This window comes from Anabas testudineus, chromosome 14 (genome assembly GCF_900324465.2).
Source record: "Anabas testudineus chromosome 14, fAnaTes1.2, whole genome shotgun sequence".
In the NCBI taxonomy this organism is placed as follows: domain Eukaryota; kingdom Metazoa; phylum Chordata; class Actinopteri; order Anabantiformes; family Anabantidae; genus Anabas; species Anabas testudineus.
The window spans coordinates 9,227,070-9,245,436 of record NC_046623.1 but is presented as its reverse complement, the minus strand read 5'-3'; the positions used below and the strand labels follow the sequence as shown (position 1 = coordinate 9,245,436).

The 18,367-nt window shown below is 39.4% G+C and overlaps 2 protein-coding genes across 11 annotated transcripts; one reads left to right on the top strand and one right to left on the bottom strand.

Moving 5' to 3' along the window:
* The first annotated feature begins 5 nt into the window (after window positions 1-5).
* On the top strand, window positions 6-6,064 carry dnajc18 (DnaJ (Hsp40) homolog, subfamily C, member 18). Its single transcript, XM_026371122.1, has 8 exons — window positions 6-651; window positions 1,291-1,459; window positions 2,018-2,163; window positions 2,286-2,492; window positions 2,889-3,001; window positions 3,300-3,409; window positions 3,525-3,697; window positions 4,239-6,064. The coding sequence occupies exons 1-8, from the start codon at window positions 525-527 to the stop codon at window positions 4,361-4,363; spliced, it is 1,170 nt and encodes a 389-aa protein (XP_026226907.1). The 5' UTR covers window positions 6-524; the 3' UTR covers window positions 4,364-6,064.
* Window positions 6,065-6,142: 78 nt separating this feature from the next.
* LOC113169582 (bromodomain containing 8) lies at window positions 6,143-16,378 on the bottom strand. 10 transcript variants are annotated; one of them, XM_026371118.1, is made up of 21 exons: window positions 15,961-16,378; window positions 15,686-15,867; window positions 15,442-15,538; window positions 14,878-14,947; window positions 14,718-14,767; window positions 14,480-14,602; window positions 14,301-14,381; window positions 14,123-14,187; window positions 13,532-13,674; window positions 13,158-13,349; window positions 12,348-12,438; window positions 11,943-12,098; window positions 11,633-11,760; window positions 10,929-11,406; window positions 10,768-10,811; window positions 10,394-10,662; window positions 10,074-10,166; window positions 9,885-9,953; window positions 9,444-9,726; window positions 7,268-7,312; window positions 6,143-7,042 (listed from the first exon to the last, which is right to left on the bottom strand). In XM_026371118.1, the coding sequence occupies exons 3-21, from the start codon at window positions 15,519-15,521 to the stop codon at window positions 6,983-6,985; spliced, it is 2,520 nt and encodes an 839-aa protein (XP_026226903.1). In that variant the 5' UTR covers window positions 15,522-15,538; window positions 15,686-15,867; window positions 15,961-16,378; the 3' UTR covers window positions 6,143-6,982. The 10 variants fall into 10 exon arrangements, 7 of the variants coding, with proteins under 7 accessions (XP_026226903.1, XP_026226904.1, XP_026226898.1 ...); XM_026371119.1 differs by having other exon boundaries at window positions 15,686-15,864; XM_026371113.1 differs by lacking the exon at window positions 15,686-15,867.
* Between the last annotated feature and the right edge of the window lie 1,989 nt (window positions 16,379-18,367).

Here is an 18,367-nt window from a genome sequence, read left to right as displayed (position 1 = left end):
TGTTGGACCACTACATGTAGCAGGAGCTCTTTATATATGTTTTGCCACTGTCCCTCAGTCTGGTTTTGGGTCAACATCACGGTAGTTTTCCTTCTTGGATGTGTTGGGTTTTCTGCTCCATCCACAGGATGTGACGTCGCTCCTGTCTTGCATCCAGCTCTTGTGCATCGCAGCTCCGTGGATTTAATTAAACAGGGTGCTCCTTTTTTAACGCCGTGAAGCAGGCTGCACAACAGTCCGATTTCAGGCAGCCCTTTGAAAACAAAAAATGGCCCAGGTGCAGGCCTGTCTGCAGCCCGGTTCAAACCACCGTCGTCTGCTAATCGGATAGCGCGGAGGAGCTCTGAGCGTCTGCGGGCTCGCACCGAGCTAACATTACGCAGCTGTCAGTGTGCGAAGCTAAGCGGCTATCCAACCTTTAGCGGTGGCGGATCGCCTTGCTACATGATACTGACGCACATTACACAGGGACAGACCTCTGCACACAGCGACCGGACCGTGCGACGCGTCCCCGGAACGCCGAAATGGACAAAGACGAAGCCGACCGGCTGATCGAGAAGGCGAAGCTGTGTCTGCGCTCCGGACGGAAGGATCGGGCGCTGCAGCTGCTGTTTGAAGCGCAGAAAATGTTCCCCAGCACCCGGGCCAGAGGTAAAATTAGCTGACGCACACTCTCCTAATGGCAGTCTCGCCAACTACTGCTGCTCAACTTGTCCCAGCTTTTAATTGTAGACAATAATGTCTGGTTTAAGGATGAATGGATTTCTATTTTCCACACAGGGATAAACCTCGTCCAGCTTTATGACTACTGTGTATTTCAGGGCCACTTGTGCAGGGTGCATGCCGAAATGGAGAGCTCCCTCCCCCCTTAAAGCAGGGCCGCGTTTAAACCTGGACGTGTTTTCTGCTGCTTAAGTAGTTTTGCAGCAGTGTCACAGTCACCAGTATAATGGAGCCGTCCTGTGTCCCTATGAGGTCTTTGAATGCAAGACACATGAGGCACTGAATGCAACAGGGGCAGCAGTTTGTATTTTCATGAGTTAAAAACATCATGCAGAGCTGTATCAGTTACACTGAAGCTGATTTGTCAGCTTGTGGTGGCTGTATGACTTACTTAAAGTTGAGGGTTTCTTTAATTTATCCCTGTATGATTGTATTATTAGGGCATTTATAGATTTGTGCCACAGTTTCCTGCTTTCTTTCTTCTTTCTCCAGTGCACTTTGTGCTCTCTCTCTTCTGTTTCCTCTTGATCTGTCAGTTGACCTTAGACACTGTGTCCTCGTTTGCAGTGCTTATAGACGCCATAGCAAGGGATGGAGGCACTGCTCCGCCAGAAGCAAACCACGTACCCCCACCATCAGGCTGGAGAGACGAGGACATTAGGAGCAACGAAACTAGTAATGCGAGCAGGGACGAGAAAAAGAGCTACACCGAGGATCAACGGCAGGGTGTCCTCAGGTGCTTAGTGGCGCCTTTGTGCATGTATATGTTTTTGACAGACTGACAGCTGCATTTTCTCCTCATTACTTAACTGTGGCTGTGTTGCTTGCTCCGAGTAACCTACCAAATTGGCCATACACAGTCATTTACAGGTACCTTTGTTGCCCTTTCATTGAGTATTCCAGATGCCAGTTAACAACACCTGTGGTGTCCCACCCACAGATGCACCGCTCTGCCAGCAAAAGTGTATCAAAAAGTTGGCTCCCATCTCCCCCTGGGACTGTGCAATATGTTTTTCCATATATACGGGAATGAAATTATAGTAATGGTAATTGTAAGTACTGCTCGCCACAGTGTTTTTGTTTGAAACAAACATTTCATAGCATGGGCCATTCAGTTTCCATTAATGTAGGTCTTTGAATGTAGATATAACATTCATCGTTGGGTGGAGCCCTCCCTGTGAATGTACATCCAACTAATCTCTGTTACCTCATGTGAGTTTGAAAGAGAACATCTCTTGTAAGCTGTGAATTTCAGGTGAGGGGTTCTCACACGAATTACACCGTGTCTTTACAGGATAAAGAATTGCAAAGACTTCTATGAAATCCTTGGTGTTCCCAAAACAGCCAGCGATGAAGATTTAAAGAAGGCATACAGGAAGTTGGCCCTCAAGTTTCACCCGGATAAGAACTTTGCTCCAGGAGCCACAGATGCTTTCAAAGGTAAAACTTTTAGGAGAGGAAAGAAAAGAAAAGAGCTCTCAAAAACACAAACATGTCACACATATTATGTGTCTATCCGAGGATGAATGCTACAACCAAATAGTCCACTCTTCTCCCAACAGCAATAGGCAATGCCTATGCAGTGCTGAGCAATCCAGAGAAGAGGCAGCAGTATGATCAATATGGAGACCAGTCTGCAGCTTCGAATGCACCCCAGCACCCCAGCCACAGTCGCCATGGCCACCACCGAAGCTTCCACAGAGACTTTGAGGCTGACATTTCCCCCGAGGAACTTTTCAACATTTTCTTTGGAGGAAGGTTTCCCACAGGTGAGCGGTTGTGTTAGGCTGGCGGAAGAGGTTACAGTTACAGCGGCCGTATGTAAAGAGGAGGATTACATGCAAGAATACCAAAGCCGCTGAGAGGTTGCTATTTAAATTGGCCTTTTAGCATCAAATAAAATCCCTGGGGATTGTGGATCATTTGAAAGAAATTTGAATATTTCCAAAGCACCTGGCATCTTTTCTCAGCAGGTAAACACACGAATAAAAGCCCAGATTTTAAATGTACTCTTAGATGTTTTAAATGTAAAATATGTTTTAGTAGTGTTCATAGCAGTGTTTTCTGTATTATCGTTCTCAGTACTATTTGTTATGCTGACCATACTTTAGAGATATTGTCTTACTGCGGGAATGTAGATGCTATGAAACTATGTGTCTCTACAGGAAATATCCACGTGTACACCAACCAAGGAGCCTCCTACTCTCAGTTCTATCAACCTCGCCGTCGACGCGCTTATGAGAGGCGCGAGGAGGTGGTGGAGGAAAACCAGAGTCAGGTCAGTGTGACTCAGAAAACCTAAACACAACCACAGCTTGATGTTGTGATGTTGGTGTGGAGATTTAGCATGATTCCAATCATCACTGTGCACTAGAGAACAACAGTAATGGATTAAAAATGACTTTTGGGGATGCTGTTTTGCTCTTACTCTCCTCTTAATTCAAGTGCCTTTATTGCTTTGGAGGACTGTGTTTTCAGACACAAACGGACTGTGCTGGCATGAATACAGTAAATGAGTGCTGCCTAGATACAGTATGATATGCTTTGTGATCTGTGCTGGTTTTGTCTTCCCACAGAACACCTTCACGGCACTCCTGCAGCTTCTCCCAGTGCTGGTGCTAATCCTCATATCAGTGTTTACTCAGATGATGGCCACTAACCCGCCCTACAGTCTCTTTTATAAGCCGTGAGTCTGTCGCACCGTAAACTTTACCATATTGACATTTAAACAAATCCCTGGGTTGCACTACGGTGACATATAGGTTCACTGAATACATCTAAATCATGTGTTTGGGTTTCAGGGCCATGGGGCTGGTGGTTTCCAGGGAAACGCAGCACATGGGCGTACCGTACTATGTGGATAAAAGTTTTGAGAAAGAATACCGTGGGGCGTCACTGGACGAACTGGAGAAAACAATAGAGAGTGACTATATCGAACACCTCCAAAGCCGGTGCTGGAAAGAGAAACAGCAGAGTACGTGAACGGCTCACTGTGCATGACAGACGGTCTGTTTTAGTTACGGAGCATGTCTCACTGGAATAAACTCGATTAATCCCTCAAATACAGAAGGCATGCAGTTGTTCGCTGTTAATAAAACTATCTTACGCAGTATTTGTTTTTGCCCTCTAGCAGAGAGTTAGATGAGACGACTTGTACTGCCCCCATCTGCAAGTTAAATATAAAACTCCAGCCAGCAGCTGGGAGCAGTTACACTGGTTACCTGGCAACTGATTCCTCATGTAAATCAGCACATTCATGCTATTTTTTTCCTCATCATGTTTTATACACATTAGATAAACAGTGTTGGGATCGCTAGAGATGCTGGCAGGTGGAATTTGTTACCGCTGCAGGTTGTTGTATGTGTCACATTGGCCATGCATATCTGAACAAGCCTCTTTTCATCTGCACTGACTCTGCCAGAAGGCAAATACATGCATTACTATTCCTTTAGGTGAAAAATGTTATTCTAAACATGCAATATAGCTTTCTTTTGTTATCGTGTTCTCCTTTTCAGAATCAGACCTGGCGAACCTCGGACAACTGTACCGAGATGAAAGGTTAAAGCAGAAGGCGGAGTCGATGAGGCTGGACCACTGTGAGAAACTGCATCGGCTGGTTGGGCGTCAGAGAGGCAAATGAAGACTGTTTGAGAGGAGAACGCGTTTCTTTTCAGACTTTAAAATAATGCATTTTACTGAAGTGTGTAATTTGTCCAATCCGGCCACTTTGTAAACAAATTTCTTTGGGTACAGCGCAGTCAGTAGGAGATTATGCCGCTGGAAACAATGTGCCTTCTCTCCTCTTTGATGGTAGAAAATTGAGTTGCATGTTGGCTGCCAACCCCGGCTGTGGCGGCAGCAGCATCCAGTGCAAGCTCACTGTGGAAGTGTGTGTGTGTGTGTGCGTGCGTGTGTGTGTGACGTGTCAGAGCCTTGAAACTTTCTTATAGAAATGGCTTGACATATGGGGTCTCCCTCTGGGGTTACGAAGACAGTTGTATGTTCACACATACATGTTTTATTTGTTTAGGTTTTTGTAGTTGACCTGTATTTATTTTCATATGTTTGTGTTCTTGCATAAATCGTAGTTGTATTTATTTAATAGTTAATAGAGTGACTGCACCTTGGTTCATTTTTTTTTTTTTTTCAGTTTAAAGTCATTCAGCACAATGACTTAAATAATTCTGTGGTATATGAACAAATCTGAGAGCTTCTGTACTGTGAAAGAACAGAGGTTCTTCTTATTTATGATTCACATGTAGACAAATCAGACTTCAGCTGACTACTGCAGTTGGGCCTCTGGCACTATAATTGAAATGGGAAGATCATTTTACAAAATATGGTCAGATTTTTTCCAGTTAATATGCTTATTATAAAAGGTTGTATTTGCCAAAAAGTGAGTTGTCTCCTACAGCAGGGCTCTCCGCTCCCTGCACTGCTGCTTGTATAATCGCTTGTTGCATTGGTCATTAAGCTTCTGCCATTCAGGAACTATTGTTTTTCAGGAACAACTGTTACATTGTTGATTTTTGCTTAAAGAGGCTGTGATCTGAAGGATTTTGATCCAGTTCAGCTTTAGAGTCCATATATAGTCATGCATACTTTTCCTGGTATCTGCCAGATAGTGGAAGTTCTGTGCTGAGCACTGTCTCAGTAAGGTTAAAGGGGTTCCTTTTATAAACCAGAATCTGTTTTTTTTTTTTGTTGGAAAAATGCTTCCGCCCAATTTTGTAAATGTTTTACAAATCCTGTCTCTAACATTTATACAGCATTTTTTTTAAAGAGGGCACATTTTGTTTCTAAAAATCTGAACAGAAAATACAGTTTTAAATATTATTTAAAATGTCTGTGGACATAAATAACTTTCTTTTCCAGTAAGGAACTGGTATTGTGACCTTTCCTTGTCAGGTCTTGATTAGAGATGCTAACTTTGTGGAGATGTTCACTTTAAATCTTTATAGCAGCCCCAGATCATTCAAACCATATACAGAAATGAATATTTGTTGCTGTGCACCAAGACTGCCAAACTGCCTTAGCTGTTCTCATATTTGTAGGCTATTCAGGTTCATTTGGGGCACTTTTAAGTTAATATTTAAAGATGTGTTTCATTCAGTGTTGCATGCACCCTACTGAGTGTTTTATTAGTTGCATTATTTATTTTTTGGCAAACACATTTTCGTGGCTACTGACGCACTAAATGTTATTTAGAATATTCAGGTCCAAACTTTAACTCACAAACATGAAAAACCTTTACTGTGAGACACAAATCAGGTTTTGCTAAGAGTCAGTGTTGGTAGTACACTTCAACCGAAACACCAGAAAATTAAAGAATTGACCAGAATATATTTTGAATTGATCTGATTTGTTCATTTGTGTTTTCATCATGGTCTGATTCCATAAATGTGTTTAGCATCATTAAGTCAAGCACAAGAGTGGGAAGTTATTACTCTGATAAGGCTTAAAAAAAACAACTAAACTAAAACTATTAAATTCCTAAGAAGAAATCTGTTCTCACAGCTGTTTGTGCAACAATTTTATTGTTTTAACATCTGAAATTCCACAGAATAGTTTACCAATAAAACATTTCCTCAAAAACACTGAAAACAGAAATCAGAATTTCCATGTAGTTACGGTTTCACTGGAGCAGTAACATAGATAAACTCATGAACAATACAGCAATATTTAAAAGTAGTGTGAAAGTTTACTTACTTAGAAAACAAAAAAAAACAAAAAAAAAAAAAACTGGAAACAACTTCAGCAATAAAAATGCAAATTGAAATTAGTATGTGCACCCATCCTGATCTTTCAGTTTTTGGGTTTAGACTATGAGAAAACTAGTTTGATCAGACTCTTTGGCCTCTGGTTTAACATATTAAAAGAGTTGAGATCTTAAGCACACTAGTCTGCAGTTCAACCAGGCCACATCTGGCTTAAAGTCAGCTCAAATGTAGTCTAGATGCAACTACTTCCTATGAAACCTGAAATTCAGTCTTAGCGATCTTCAGCTACATCTATGGAAGCTTTGAACTTTGAACTTTAGTCTTTCTCAATGTAATCTGTGATGATACAGGATGTGATGCATGTGTGTATGGCTGTCTCAGAAGAAATGAGCTTCTCCAGATTATAGTCTGCCCACTTAATCTAGAGTGCATGAGTGACACTGCACATTATGCAGAGTATGAGAAACTGTGCAAATGACAGAGAAGTTCAGTCTTGTAGTTTCACATCTTCCACTGCTGGACAGAATTGTCATACTGTGTCATTTCTTCATTTTGAGATCAGCTTCTATGGCACAACGGCGCCCTCTGGTGCCTCCGTCCTGCAGTCAAACACAAAATAAAAAAATTTAATAAAACACGAGTGTGTGACTAAACAGACACAAATGTTTCAATTAACACATCACATACAACTTAGCCAACTGTCATATTTGCCTGAGGGTTTGTTTGTTTTGCCTTTGTACTTAACAACCACTGTGTTGCTTGCCTCAAAAACAAAAGACAAGAAAGAAAGGGAAAGTTTTGAAGGCTGTAGAATGGGTACTTACAAAAAGAGAAAGTAGGAAGGCAGGAGAGGACATGGAGACAGTGTCCTGTAAGAGGAAAACGATGCACATCAGAGATGTGACTCAAAAGTGCACTGAAAGTTTCCAGATGAAGCAAAATGATGCCAAGAAAGATCCAGCACACAATTTACTGTATTCAGCACAAGGAGAGTTTTAAATAATCTATTGAAGGGGTAAGAGAATTACTATTAGAATGCATTTCTATATAAATTGCTATACTGCAAATGGAAAGGTTTACCTCATTGCTGCACTACATTGTAACATGCCAGCATGTTTAACTGCACACAACATATACTACACACACATATTCTTGGCAACCATTTTTCAAAGCATAGCATGACATTTTACAGTAATCTCCTATCGTATATTGTATTATTGGATTCACACATCAGACTTATTTGTCATCAAAATATTAAAGAGGGTGCTGCCAGGCAACCATGTTGTCTAGTAACATAGGAACCCATGAAAAGCAGAAAATTGTCTCTATGTCAACAAGGTGTCTAAATATTCAGTCAGCCTTTGTATGTTATTTTATATTACAGTTACAGTAATGTTATAATGTACAGTCGCTTTAGAAGGTTTTCATACCCATTCACAATTTGCACATTTTACTTAATTGCAGTTTTTCCAGTCTATATGCCATATAGTGTAAAAAATTAAAAACTGTGATTGAGTGAATTCTGTTGAATTTTTCTTGAGATGTGTTTAGTACCTAGCTGTGATCCACCTGTAAGTAACTGAAATGACAGACATAGTTTAGAAAGGCATACACCTGTTTATATAAGGTCCTGAATATCACACTGCATGTCAGGATGACAACCAGGCAATGAACTCTCCAATTCTTTATGTAGACCGACACAAAGAATTGTTGAAGCACAGGTCAAGATATAAAACCATTTCTGAAGCTGTGGGTGTTCCTAGGATCATAATGGCCTCAATAATTAAACTAAACTGTTTAAGTCTGAAACCACCAGGACTTTTCCTACAGTTGGCCATTTGGTCAAACTGAATAAGGAGACCAAGAACCCAACGGCCATTCTAACAGAGCTCCAGCATTTCCACAGAGATGGGAGAACCCGTTGACAGATGACCATCTCAGTAACAACCTTAACATCCTTTGGAACTAGTCTTAGGCTGTCCTTGAATGGTCCAGCCAAAGCCCAGTCTAGGTTATTTTTGAGACCTTAATCTGTCAGTTGACAGACCAATGTACTGTAATCTGAAGGAGGCTGAGAAGATCTGTCAGGACGTTTACTGATTCCCGGTGTCTAAAGTTTGTGAGGAAGGCTCAAGTTGTAACTGTTGCTAAAACCGTTTCTACAGAGCTGAGGATTTTTTTATTTTTTGGTTTGTTATTATAGGTTATTCTGTGTAGATTGATGGGGAAAAATAATTTTTCTCTATTTCAAAATAAATGCACAACTTTACAACAAGTATGCACAAAGCAAGGGTAAGAATACTTTCCAAGCGACTGTATCTACCTTGTACAATCTTTACTCACATTATTGTGCAACATCAATGGTGTAAAATGTCTTTGATAAAAAAAATTAAATAAAAGTTAATTATAATTCAATTAATTAAAGGCCAATTAATGTGAAATAAATGGAAGGAAATAGAGTGAATGTAGCTATCAACACTAACTGTATGCTTTGGTAAATAGTTGTCAGTAATATTCTTCACATTATTGTATTATTACATGACATTACATTTTCCAAAGCATAACATGTTTTAAAATATATGTCTCTGGATTTTCAGTCAAACCTCAGCTGAAACTCTTCAATTCCAAAACAATAAGAGAACATTGCAAATTTTCTTTTGCTTTTTCCTGCTGTAATTGTGTAGTAATACTTTCAAAGATAAGAAATTACAGCATTCATTAGCTGATGAAGTCAAAACCAGATGAACAACAATGGACATGTGGACATTTTAAAAAAGATTCTGTTCATTTGGTGGATTCTGGCATTACAAAAGTGTTTGTTAGAAAGTTGAACTAATGGCTACCTGAAAGGATATTAATCAAAAGACCAATGTCATGCTTTGGAAAATGGCCAGGAGCTCTAATTTAGCATCACTGTCTTCTACCTTTAAGTCAGCCTGTTGTCTCACCCTTGTCTCTTCTTCTGTACTCTCTGCTTTTGTCAAAATTCTAGTGAAGCACCTTGTCAGTAGAGTCCTGTTTGCGCGTGTTCTCACGGCCCCTCAGACTCTTGGCGCTGATACCAGACTCTGATGTCTCCATGATGAGCTGGGTAGCTAGAAACTGCTGGATCTGCTCCAGGACATCACGCTGCATCTCCAGAGCCATGTGGTACACATCATGATCCAGGCTGTTGTACATGACGGCATTCTGAAACATCAGCATGATGTCCCTCTGGAACTCAGCAGTGGTTCGTATTAAACCAGTCTCAATGTTCTTTTTTATGGTGGCCAGGTCCATGGGCCTGTAAAAGAAAGGAGCACAGATGTATGTCTGACTGGTGAACGTCATCCAGTATCATGTGGACTGTCTAAAATGATGATATTTGGAGTGAAAACATTCACTCTGCACCACAAGGATGACTTGTAAACTCTTGAAATAAAAATATCAATACAAACTTACCTGTGCACAATACTGTGGTATCCAGGTGCAATTTCATCTGTTACTGGCTGCAGGAAGACATTTGCATACCTACACCAGGTTTGCATGAATGACATTTGTTTCAGCAATGATCTTAAGACTTAAAAACAGGAAATATATGACAGGATGAAAATCTGTGACTTATGTTACTTTTGGGACTTCTACTCTGACCTGTGATTGGCTGCTGCACGCCATACCAGCATAATGGCTTTCTTCCAGATCTTGTGAGCCTGTAGTGCTTCAAGATCCTCACTGCACACAGAACTGCACAAAAATATATAAGAGGGAAGACAGTACAAACGCAAAGGTCAAAGAAAAGATATTATCTAGCAGAACCTGATCTACAGCATGACAGGGAGAAATTCATGTTGCTAGTTGACAAAAATAAAAAAACATTATGCTCATAGAACATCATTAGCGCCGTCGAGAGCACAACCGCAAATGACAATTGTTTGTTTTTTGTTGCCTGTGCCTGAATGTGTTTCACTCACAACTGTGATGAGGCAGGGCTGCTGGGGATGGAGTCTGCAGTTGTGTGGAGCTGAAGGGATGAGGAAGCCGTGTGGAGGCTGTATCCATCCTCACTTTCGCTGGCCGCAGGTTCTAGCTCAATCTCCCCATCCGGTTCTGACAAGAATCCCTCCACCCCATCACCGTCTTCTTCTCCACACACTTGTGGCCCATTGATCTCATTGTCCATTTTAGTCCCTGAGGCATTCTCTCCTCCCCCAACATTTAGTCTATCGTCCGTCTTCATCTGCTGCAATGATGAAGAAAGATGCAAAGAGATTCAAACCGAGTTTACAGTGCAGGAATACTGTGGAGCCACACAACAATAACACACTATCCTTGTTAAGTGCTATACCTTAGGATGCCTTTCAGTCTGTGGGCTATCTTCTAATACTGAGTCTGCCAAGATAGTAAAGATGAATAATAAGAAGATTGTTATGCAAAATGCATAGCTGCTTGCAAACTACATGTAATGAAACAAAGCAATGCTAATATTCTTTGCACAGATGAGTATACCTCGACGGGGTTTATCAGGTCTTTGCTGTGCCCACTTCTCATTCTCACATTTTATGGTGACATCCAATGAAATCTGGCTTTTCGGGTGCACCACCTCTCCAATCTCCCTCATTGACTCAGGCTGCAGAGGTACCCTGGTGGGGCAGTGCTCCAAGCCCTTCAAACTGCATGATGATGAGGATGTGGCAGGAGGGATCCTTAATCCCATGGGGAATGCTGCAAGACAGTTATCTTGACTGCTGCATAGAGAGGAGAGTGAAGCTGAAGCCCCATCCTGAACTTCCAATACTTCTGTCTTCACCTCCAGGCTACAGTGAAGAGAGGGTTGTGGGACCCCTAGGGGCACTGTAGGGTGAGACTCATGTGGCTGGAAAGGCCCAGCCTCCCAGGCACCTGCCAGAGCATGACCATTCTCCTCACACAGCGACAGAGCTGCCTCAACTGCAGCTGCATCTAACACCTCTGCAGCCTCATCTGTCTGTAGAATGAGAGATAGTAGTATTTTCTTCTTCTTTTTCGACTTTTCTAGTTATGATTTTACTAGACCTCATTGGACATGTTGTTGAGTAAACTTGTTATAACTCATTTAATAAAAAGCTAAATTCCCAGATTGTAAAATCTTATAATTTATAATTTAAATATCAAACAGGTGTCAACTTATGTTAGTACTACTAAAATATGTTGTACTTTTTGCTTTTTCGCACCTTGTCTTCAATGATGGCAATAATGTCCCCCACCGTCTTCAGGTCAAGCTCATCTCCCATATAGGCCACAGTCACATCCTCCTCGCTGAGATCTGACACCTTGTCTTCTACAGAGAACAGATCAACCTCTACAGACAGTACCACAACTGATTTTCAATTTTTTGTTTTCATCACACATGTTAAACTAGAAGACGCAGCACTTCACAGAATAAAAAATATTACTTACTTTATTTAAAGCATGCTGAGATGGAGCTTTCTATTATATAACATTATATTTCTATAAAAAAAACATCTTGGAAAGTGGACAAACCTGTCTTGGTTGAGACAGAACAATCAACAGGAATAGGATTGGCAGTAGAGGGAGATGGGAGAAGACTGGAGGCTGAGTCTCCTGTGATCATAAAACCCAATGGTGCAGAAAATTGGGTAGGACCCGCCTCCAGAAGACGTGACAACATCGGGGCACCTGCCAGGCAAGCATTTGTGCACACGCATTATCACACAAAGGAGCAGAGTGAGATAGATAGCCAATACAGAAAACAGATTATAGATTATAGCAGCACTTTTATATAGAAAACAAATCCAAGGACTAAAACAGATAAATATAAAACCTGTTAATCTAAAGGATGAATGGCTATAAATAGTTTTTACAGATGTATTGGTGACAAATGAAACTCTAACCTTGACTGAAACTGTGTAATGCAAGTATCTGTACCTGTTGCTTGAGAGAGAGGTTGACTAGTTAGAGCCAGCTGCAAGTCATGAGCTCCTGTCATACTACCAGCAGTCATCTCACCCTCCCCAATCTGGGATATAAACATATACAAGCATGTCAAACATTTTACATGTGAGTGTTTCTTGCACATGGGCACATGAAGTAGTCTTAACTTGTTTCAGCCTGTATCAGAAATGTCTTACCAATTCACTCACCGCAATCCACCATGTCAAATGAATTGTCAATATGTACGCCACATAATTTTTGATGTTTAGAATATATATAGAGAATATTTTTGTACAATTTCACTGGAATCTCTGTATACGAGGGCCAAAGAGACAGCCCTGCATTTAAGAGCAGAACAGCTTCCAGTAGAAGAGCAGATTTGATCTGATGGAGGTCACACAATCAGTATCCACTCAAGAAGAACCTTGGTCATGGACTCAGTGAAAGACAGCTTCTTGGTTGCAATGGGGAATCATGTCATAACAGAAGCACTGATGAGATATGACAATAGAAAGGAAAACAATATAATACATGGCAACAACCAGGAAGCAACTGTGAGCCACCCACAATTAGCTAGGAAACTGAGAAATTAAGAAATGAAATGTAGTGATCTACAAAGGTATAGAAGATAAAGATAAAGATTAACTTTATTGTCATTGCAACATTGTACAACAAGATTAAGGTAGGAGCATGTAACTTAACATAAACCAAGATTTACAGTACAGGTTTAAATGAATAAAAAGGTAAAACATGTCAAGAAAGCTGGGCAATGTTGGAATAACACAGTAAGTAATCTTAACATACCAGTCTTGAATTTGAGGCCAAGATACTGCCTTTCTTCAATAACTCGGACAGGAGTGGAGATGGTGGTGGTGTGGCTTTCTGGCCCAGGAGCTTCTTTTGAGTGGGGTCATCCAGAAGTGACCCATGGCTGATGTCATCATTTCCATTGCCAGAAGACTCAGCAAATGTCATTAACCTGGCTGATCCTGAAGGCTACATACAGAAAGAGGCAAATCTAAAGCTATACCACCATACCAGAGCAAGAATGCTTTTATCGATTAACCTGTAACTCTCTCTGTCTCAAGGACATGATCACCTTGTAACAATGTTGGCAAGTTGCATTTTTGGTGGAGTTGCACCTTAGATACAGTGCATTTCATTCTTCAGTGACTTACATTTTTTGTGGATGCAAGATCCAGCGTCAAACACTCGAGGGGGTCACCTGGTGAGAACTCCTGGCTTGGGGAGCTACAGCCTGAGGGTGAATGCATGGTGACACCAGACATTCGCTTAGGTGTGTTCTTTGCCACCTGTCTGGCTGGAAGAGGGAGGGACAGGAAGAGGAATATCTCATCAGCCAGACAAGAGGACATTTTGTGATTTGAAGCTTTTTACTTTTGATGTATTTCTCAGGTGACAGCTGGAATTTCAGTTTTGTTCATTTTTGGTGGTAAAACATTTTTGCATGTCATTAATTTACGTTCATGTTAAAAATGGAGCAACGAACATTGAAATTGAGAGAAAAGCAAATATCACACAGTAAGGCCTACATTGACAGTGCTAACCTCTGAAATACCATGCTGTCAGCTCTTAATTTGTAAAGTATTGTAAGCCCCAACAGTTGAAGCTGACAAACTGCTGAATGTATACATCAGTATGAACTGAGCATGTTGCATATTGCATTGTTTTTCAGAGGTTTTTTGAGGCATCTCAAAGCCTATATTGATGTTTTCCCCCCAAATACCACTTTAAAGTAAAGGAGATACCCTGATAAGCAGCATCTGTATTTTTTCTTCTCTGTTCTGCTTCCTCTTCCTCTATTTTCTTCTTCCTGACAGACAGACAAGAGCACTTCATTTAGCTTATTATTAGAGTGTTTTTTTAAAATAGGAAAATAGATGTAACCCTATCATTGTGTAAATAGGTCAGATGGTTTCTTCTTACTGGTGAATTTCTTCCCATAATTCTTCTAGTTTGGAATCTAAATGTCCTGCTTGAATCAGTTCAGCTTCTCTCTTCAGTTTCCTATGAAGCAACAGCAACATGTCAGCCAAGCTCAGTAACGTACTACAGTATATGGTGCTATAATGGTTCTGTGTTTGTACTGGTAAAAGGGTGTGTACCTGTGCTTCTCCTGTGTTTCTTTAATCAGCTTTTTTAGTTCATCAATCCTCTCCGCGGTCAGCCTGCGTACTATCACATCCTCCACTGTCTCCACCACTTCGCCCTTTTCACCACGCTTCCTCCTGAACATAATAAATACATGATTGATTTAGGATATTGTTTCTTGCTGTCACTTTAAGTGGCAAGCATTATACAGCTGAGTGATTTATTTCAAGGTAAAATTACTATTGTGCCTACTTTGGGGCTTCTGTTGTTTCCAGTAGCTCAGAGTACTTGGAGGCACAGTGCTGCGAGGAGCCAAAGGAGAATCAAGAACAGGCCTGTAGCAAACCTACTGCAGAGATCATGCACTTCATGTTTGTGTCCTGCAGCAGAGTGAGTTTGGATTTTGCCATACCTTTTGAGAGAACCAGTCAGGTGGTCGACCAGGTTCTGCAAATGGTTTGATGGCACGACTGACAGATACCCTGTTGAGGAGTTGAACACACACATGTTGTAAGATTGTCCAAAATTGAAATAAACATTGAAGACCTACAATTTCTATCCAGATTAATCCTTGTCTTAAAACCATTTTATCTAAATCTGTTTTTGAACTCTGTAAATTTCTGCAAATGCAAGCAGTATACAACACAAGCATGCACTATGCAAAATCATTAACATATTATGTTATGCTTATTTTTCTGTCTATCTATTCAGATTAATAACTACATGCCTACTTATATTTACTTCATTTTATTTGCATGTCTTTGGGTTGTAAGAGAAAACCACAGCAACCACAATTTCAACTGCACAGAGGTGCGACAATGATAACAGACTAATCTCTATTTATAATATCTCATCTTTCACTGCACAGGACAATTTCACAAACCTGCTGAGCAGCATATACAATTTGTGCACACAATAGAACAATCACTGTCATCTGCTTTGGACTGTGCAAAGTGACAAAAACTGAGGACGATACCAGTTCTGGTCTCCGCTCTTCATGACAGATGTGGCCAAACACAGCTTCTCCCTCACTGACCATGGCTCTGTTGGTCCCATGACAAGGAGCTTGTGTTCTGCAGATGTGGAGGAAATTGGACAAAACATATTGTACAGTTTGATAAAGGCTGCATGATCAACTGATTGCACAGGTTTAACATCGAGGACTGATCCTCTCTGGAGCCTTGCTTCGTGTTTTTTTTTTGTGCCACCTACATGCTCACCATGCAGCAGCTCAACACGGACACTGGACAACTGTGTGCAACTAGCACACAGAAAGCATGTCGTCTGTACTGTCGGTCAGTGGTGAACTGTCACAAGCAGCACTTCTGTAAACAGAGGTGTCCACTCGCACTGACAGCCATTAATCCCCGCTGCCAGGCTTCGCTGCAGGGACAGCAGGCTGCTATGCAGGAAGTTAGTAGCGATAACATCAACGACACACTCGCCGCTAACGGATAGCATGCCATGACATTTGCTAAGTACCGACGTTACTCACTTCCAAACCCGTTTGCCATCTTCCTGTCATCCCGACATCCCATACATCTTAGTAAACCCAGCAATTAGTGAGGCTGTAGAAATCCGACAGCTACACATGAAATGATGCACGTCTACATCAGTGAATGTTTCTTTGCAGGATGATTTGGGGCTTTCAAGGTTTTTCTTTCTAGCTAGCACGAATCACCGTTAAAGTCGCAGTCTAGTGTGTCTTAGCTATCGGCAACTTAAGGATTAACTAGCTAGCTCAAATGCTACAGAGGATTTACCCTGTTGAGAGTCGCAAAACTGTTTAATTTCGTGTTCACCTCAACGGAGCCAATGTTAGAAAATAACAGCGCGACGAGAAAACCTGTCTTCCAGTTAACCTGAGTCCCATTATTGTGATATTATACCATTATTTCTGATTTTAGCTAACAGCCGTCGTACACGCCCACCACAGTTATGATGGTACAACCCTGCTTCAACTTAGCTAACGTCGACATTAACTCGTCTGACTTTTATTAAAACATATAGAGGCTGTAGAATAACAAAAGCAAAAATAATAACAATAATAATGGACGTGAAAGTATTTGACCTACAGACTTTTTTTTTTTTTTTTTTTTGGTACTAGACACTAAAATGTAGGATAAGATATTTAATGTTATTCTAAAACAAAATATGTGAAAGCTATTTACTAGCTGTTGCCAGCTAATTAATTCTAACTCATTATAACTAATTCTAACTCATTATAACTAGTTCTAACTCATTATAACTAGTTCTAACTCATTATAACTTATTCTAACTCATTATAACTAATTCTAACTCATTATAACTTATTCTAACTCATTATAACTAATTCTAACTCATTATAACTAATTCTAACTCATTATAACTTATTCTAACTCATTATAACTTATTCTAACTCATTATAACTCATTCTAACTCATTCTAACTCATTCTAACTTATTCTAACTCATTATAACTTATTCTAACTCATTATAACTAGTTCTAACTCATTATAACTTATTCTAACTCATTATAACTTATTCTAACTCATTATAACTTATTCTAACTCATTATAACTAGTTCTAACTCATTATAACTTATTCTAACTCATTATAACTAGTTCTAACTCATTATAACTTATTCTAACTCATTATAACTTATTCTAACTCATTATAACTAATTCTAACTCATTATAACTAATTCTAACTCATTATAACTAATTCTAACTCATTATAACTCATTCTAACTCATTCTAACTTATTCTAACTTATTCTAACTCATTATAACTTATTCTAACTCATTATAACTAATTCTAACTCATTATAACTTATTCTAACTCATTATAACTTATTCTAACTCATTATAACTAATTCTAACTCATTATAACTAATTCTAACTCATTATAACTAATTCTAACTCATTATAACTCATTCTAACTCATTCTAACTTATTCTAACTTATTCTAACTCATTATAACTTATTCTAACTCATTATAACTTATTCTAACTCATTATAACTTATTCTAACTCATTATAACTTATTCTAACTCATTATAACTAGTTCTAACTCATTATAACTTATTCTAACTCATTATAACTAGTTCTAACTCATTTAAACTTATTCTAACTCATTATAACTTATTCTAACTCATTATAATAATTCTAATTCATTATAACTAATTTCTAAACTCATTATAACTAATTCTCTAATCATTACTAACTCATTCTAACTCATTCTAACTTATTTCTAACTTATTCTAAACTCATTATACTTATTCTAACTCATTATCAAACTTATTCTAACTCATTCTAACTTATTCTAACTCATTCTAACTTATTCTAACTCATTCTAACTCATTCTAACTCATTCTAACTTATTCTAACTCATTATAACTAATTCTAACTCATTATAACTTATTCTAACTCATTATAACTTATTCTAACTCATTATAACTTAATGCTAACTCATTATACCTAATTCTAACTCATTATAACTAATTGCTAACTCATTAGTAATCATTATAACTTATTCTAACTCATTATAACTTATTCTAACTCATTATAACTAATTCTAACTCATTATAACTTATTCTAACTCATTATAACTTATTCTAACTCATTATAACTCATATGCTGTACAAGTATTATAAATAGCCAATTACACATTGTGCATATGTGTGTGTTATATACTGTACATATTGTATGTATGAGTTACATTAAAGCCTCTTTTTGTTGGGCCATTGTTGGGCTGTCTGTCTTTATTTGACTTTATTTTACAATGCAGACGAGTCAGTCGCACGCTGAGCGACAGGATCAATGGACCAGAAAAACTGGTTTATCTGAGTATGATGCTGCCAAAAAGCCCTGGACATCCAGGAGAACCGAGCGCTGCTGGAAAATATTTCACAAAGCCTAAATACT

Coding starts and splice junctions, on each gene's coding strand:
- LOC113169582 (XM_026371113.1), bottom strand. CDS start 16,003: ATGGGATGTCGGGATGACAGGAAGATGGCAAACGGGTTTGGAA. Junction 14,188..14,300: donor TTATGGGAAGAAATTCACCA/GTAAGAAGAAAC, acceptor TCTGTCTGTCAG/GAAGAAGAAAATAGAGGAAG. Junction 11,761..11,942: donor TTCTGTCTCAACCAAGACAG/GTTTGTCCACTT, acceptor TACTGTCTGTAG/AGGTTGATCTGTTCTCTGTA.
- dnajc18 (XM_026371122.1), top strand. CDS start 525: ATGGACAAAGACGAAGCCGACCGGCTGATCGAGAAGGCGAAGCTGTGT. Junction 3,002..3,299: donor TGGAGGAAAACCAGAGTCAG/GTCAGTGTGACT, acceptor GTCTTCCCACAG/AACACCTTCACGGCACTCCT. Junction 3,410..3,524: donor TACAGTCTCTTTTATAAGCC/GTGAGTCTGTCG, acceptor TTTGGGTTTCAG/GGCCATGGGGCTGGTGGTTT.